The sequence below is a fragment of the Arachis ipaensis genome, chromosome B05 (assembly GCF_000816755.2).
Source record: "Arachis ipaensis cultivar K30076 chromosome B05, Araip1.1, whole genome shotgun sequence".
NCBI lineage: Eukaryota > Viridiplantae > Streptophyta > Magnoliopsida > Fabales > Fabaceae > Arachis > Arachis ipaensis.
This window is the reverse complement of record NC_029789.2, coordinates 1551585-1555009: the sequence shown is the minus strand read 5'-3', so window position 1 is coordinate 1555009 and position 3425 is coordinate 1551585. Positions and strand designations below refer to the sequence as shown.

The 3425-nt window shown below is 30.5% G+C and overlaps 1 protein-coding gene across 1 annotated transcript in view; it reads left to right on the top strand.

Annotated features, from left to right (window-relative positions):
• Positions 1 to 3425, top strand: part of LOC107642361 (probable xyloglucan endotransglucosylase/hydrolase protein 30) — a 4688-nt gene continuing 1263 nt past the window's right edge. Inside the window, exons 1-3 of the mRNA XM_016345686.2 lie at positions 1 to 374; positions 455 to 555; positions 1111 to 1319. Coding sequence (XP_016201172.1) covers positions 140 to 374; positions 455 to 555; positions 1111 to 1319 — 545 coding nt within the window. The 5' untranslated portion in view covers positions 1 to 139. The remainder of the gene's footprint in view (positions 375 to 454; positions 556 to 1110; positions 1320 to 3425) is intronic.

The following is a 3425-nucleotide window of genomic DNA, read 5'->3' as shown; positions in this document are numbered from 1 at the left end:
GTGTAGAACTCACAAAACTGAGGTTTCCAATTTTCCATTCCATGAGAGAGAAAAACACACACACCACTGCACCATAATAATAATAATACTAATACTAATATTTATTAAATTAAATAATATTAGTACACATACATAATATATGGATCATAATACTTTACGTCGTTTTGGGGAAATAATACCCAAAACTCATCGTAATCATAATTTTCTCTTATCACTCTTTCTCTTCATCTTCTTCTTCTTCTTCTCATCACACGCAGCTTTTGACCTAGCTACCATCCCCTTCAACGATGGCTATTCTCCTCTCTTCGGAGATAGCAACGTTGTTCGCTCCGATGACGGCAACGGCGTTAACCTCCTCCTCGATCGCTTCACCGGTAAATTCAATTCTCTCTCTTTTCTTCTTCTTTTCATCTCTCCAAATCTATAATTTTCACAATTCCGTAAAATTGAGCAGGTTCTGGCTTCATATCATCCAGTATGTACAAATATGGATTCTTCAGCGCTAATATCAAGTTGCCATCAAATTATACAGCTGGAATTTGCGTCGCCTTTTATGTAAGTCACTAAAACAATTATTTTATTTGATTCTTCGATGAAATAATATATAAATTGAAATTATAGCATTAGCATCCATCAATCTCGGTTGAACTGCGCTTATTCCTTTAATTTCTTTATGGAAATGAATTGATTATTCCGTGTATGTAAATCCCAAACTTTTTTCGTTTTCTCATCATGCATGGATTCTTTCCTTCCTTGTTTCAAATTTTACTTTTTTGTTTTGAATTATTCCGTTGGGATCAGTAAAACGCGCAACTAATTAAACATTAGTCAAACTTTACTGCTTTAATTAATTGGATTAAAAGATATTTAAAAATTGCTGACAATGAGTGAAATTGTGAAAAGTCAATTGAAGATTATTATTGAAGATAGGTACGTACAATTTAAGATTTTTGCACTCTTCAACAATGGTTGCCCCATACTGTGTTCACTTATGAAACTTTAATTAGGTTTCATGATTACTTCTACATATTCATGATGATGAATTGATTATTGTAGATTTTGATTTTATTATTTTTTACTTCAATATTTTTTTTTTTTTAATTTTGGTAGACATCAAATGGTGATGTGTTCGAGAAGACACACGATGAGTTGGACTTTGAATTTCTTGGTAACTTAGCGGGAAAACCGTGGCGGTTTCAGACCAACTTGTACGGCAACGGAAGCACCCACCGTGGCCGTGAGGAGAGGTATCGCCTGTGGTTTGATCCTACGAAGGAATACCATAGATACAGCATCCTTTGGACTGCCAAGAATGTTGTGTAAGTCTTCTAATTACTTTTAATTTTCCATCATGACTATGCTATTTGTAAATTAAAATTAATCATCAAAATCAGTTATAAATATATTTAAAATATACGTTAAAATAATCTCATCAGCCAAAACCCACTTAGAATAACAAATTTCTCCCATTCTGAAGAATCAAATTAATTTGACCTACTACACAAAAACAAATTACTAACCACAATCCAAATAATCAATGTATAACCTAAAGTTCAAAGTTCAGCAACATCATTTACATCCTCAGTCAATCAATAGTAACAAACATTTCTAAGGAATCTTTTGCTAGCTTCACTTAGGCTGGAAGAAGCCATATTTATGAGTTTGGGAAGTTGATAGCTAATAATTATTAAATAATTTAATAAATTTGACTAAATTATTATCTAACCATTCTTAATTACTAAATTTACATGAAAACAACTGTATATGTGTATTTGATTCTGACCTGATATATTTTCCACAAAAATAAGTACACAGCTTATAGCTTTGAATTGCCTGAAGATTAGAATTGATATATGTTTTTTATGAGCTAAATTTTATAGTTGAATTCATGCCGTTTTATCCTAATTAATATGATTTAGAGCTTATTATCATATGATATTGTTAATAAACCACATGAAGATTAATTAACAATCATATACAAAACTTTACATCCCCAATATTAAGGGAATTCTTGTGTAGTAGTAGTCTAATGTAATTCAAAATTGCTCCCTGAAGAATAAACGTGCTAATTATTTGCAAGATTTAGTTACACATTACAAACTGTCAAAATTCAAAGTAGTGAGAAATACAAAACAGTACCCATAATCTTAAGGTTAAGAATAAATATTAAAATAGTGATGTATCGATGATATCGTGCACTTTGCTATCTGGTATTTCCAATGATGTCTTCCCTTTTTGTGCCTTTGTATTTGGCTCATGCTGGGAAAGTCTTTTCTGGAATGTGTATTTATGGAATATAGTATTAAACTTTAACGTGATGTGTTTGTGTATGTATGATCAATGATGAATCGTTTTTCTTTTTTTTTTTTTTTTTGTTTTGACTCAAACGTGAGGAAGGGATTTAAAGTGTTTGGAGTTGCGTGTGGGATGCGTTTTTATAAGATTATAATTGAAATTTGAAGGCATATAGTTTTCGTTGCTAAAAGGATGGTTTGGAATTGAATGATATTATTTCCAGTTTGGACAAGTGCATTATGGCCCACACTGCAACTTGAAAATTTTTTTTTTTCATAATTATATTATTCTCATTATCTTCTCACCATTATTATGGTGATCATGATAAGATATATAATGGATTAAACAAAAAATAATAATGTTCTTATATTTTTAATCACATAAATTTGTGCTTATCCTTATGTTTATCTGTATCATACATGACATATGTGAGAGACTATATCTTTTATTTCAAGTCATATAAATATCATGGTCCTTCTCATTATCATCATCATTTGAATTGATTCTTTAATTTGATGTGAAAGCCTAATATCCGGTGAGATTGTGGGTTGTGGGGTGAACAAAATTGCATTATTTCCCTAATTTATTAATTTCTGTATGATTACATATAATTAGTTATAATTTAATTATTATTTATGCTTCTAGAATTTGATTGAAATTTCTCTCCTCCAGATAAATTCAGTGGACCGTATGTGCCTAATTCATTATCCAATTAAAAGCTCTAAACTACCCATAAAGCAGGTTAATTAATTAGGACGGTGTTGTTATTGATCTTAATCCAACTGGACCTACAAAGTGTGGCATAAATAAAATTCATCAGAAAACAGGGAATTAGTTCGTCCACTATAAAGAAGCATGCATGTGAACTACGTTTTTTAATTAATCTCTATGATCAATGGCAACAAAATTTAGTTAAATTAATTATCAACCAAACTAAAGCAAGCTCATAGATTCCTATACCCTTTGCCAAACCTTCTTGTCCCCATAGTTCCACCTAATTGAAACTCAATACAACTAGCTGGCAAATATCTCTTTTTTATTTCATTGGAATATTTGCCTATGTGTGACAACTACCAAACAATATTTTTTTTATTTTTATTTTTTTTTAAATATTTAAGTTCAATAATTTT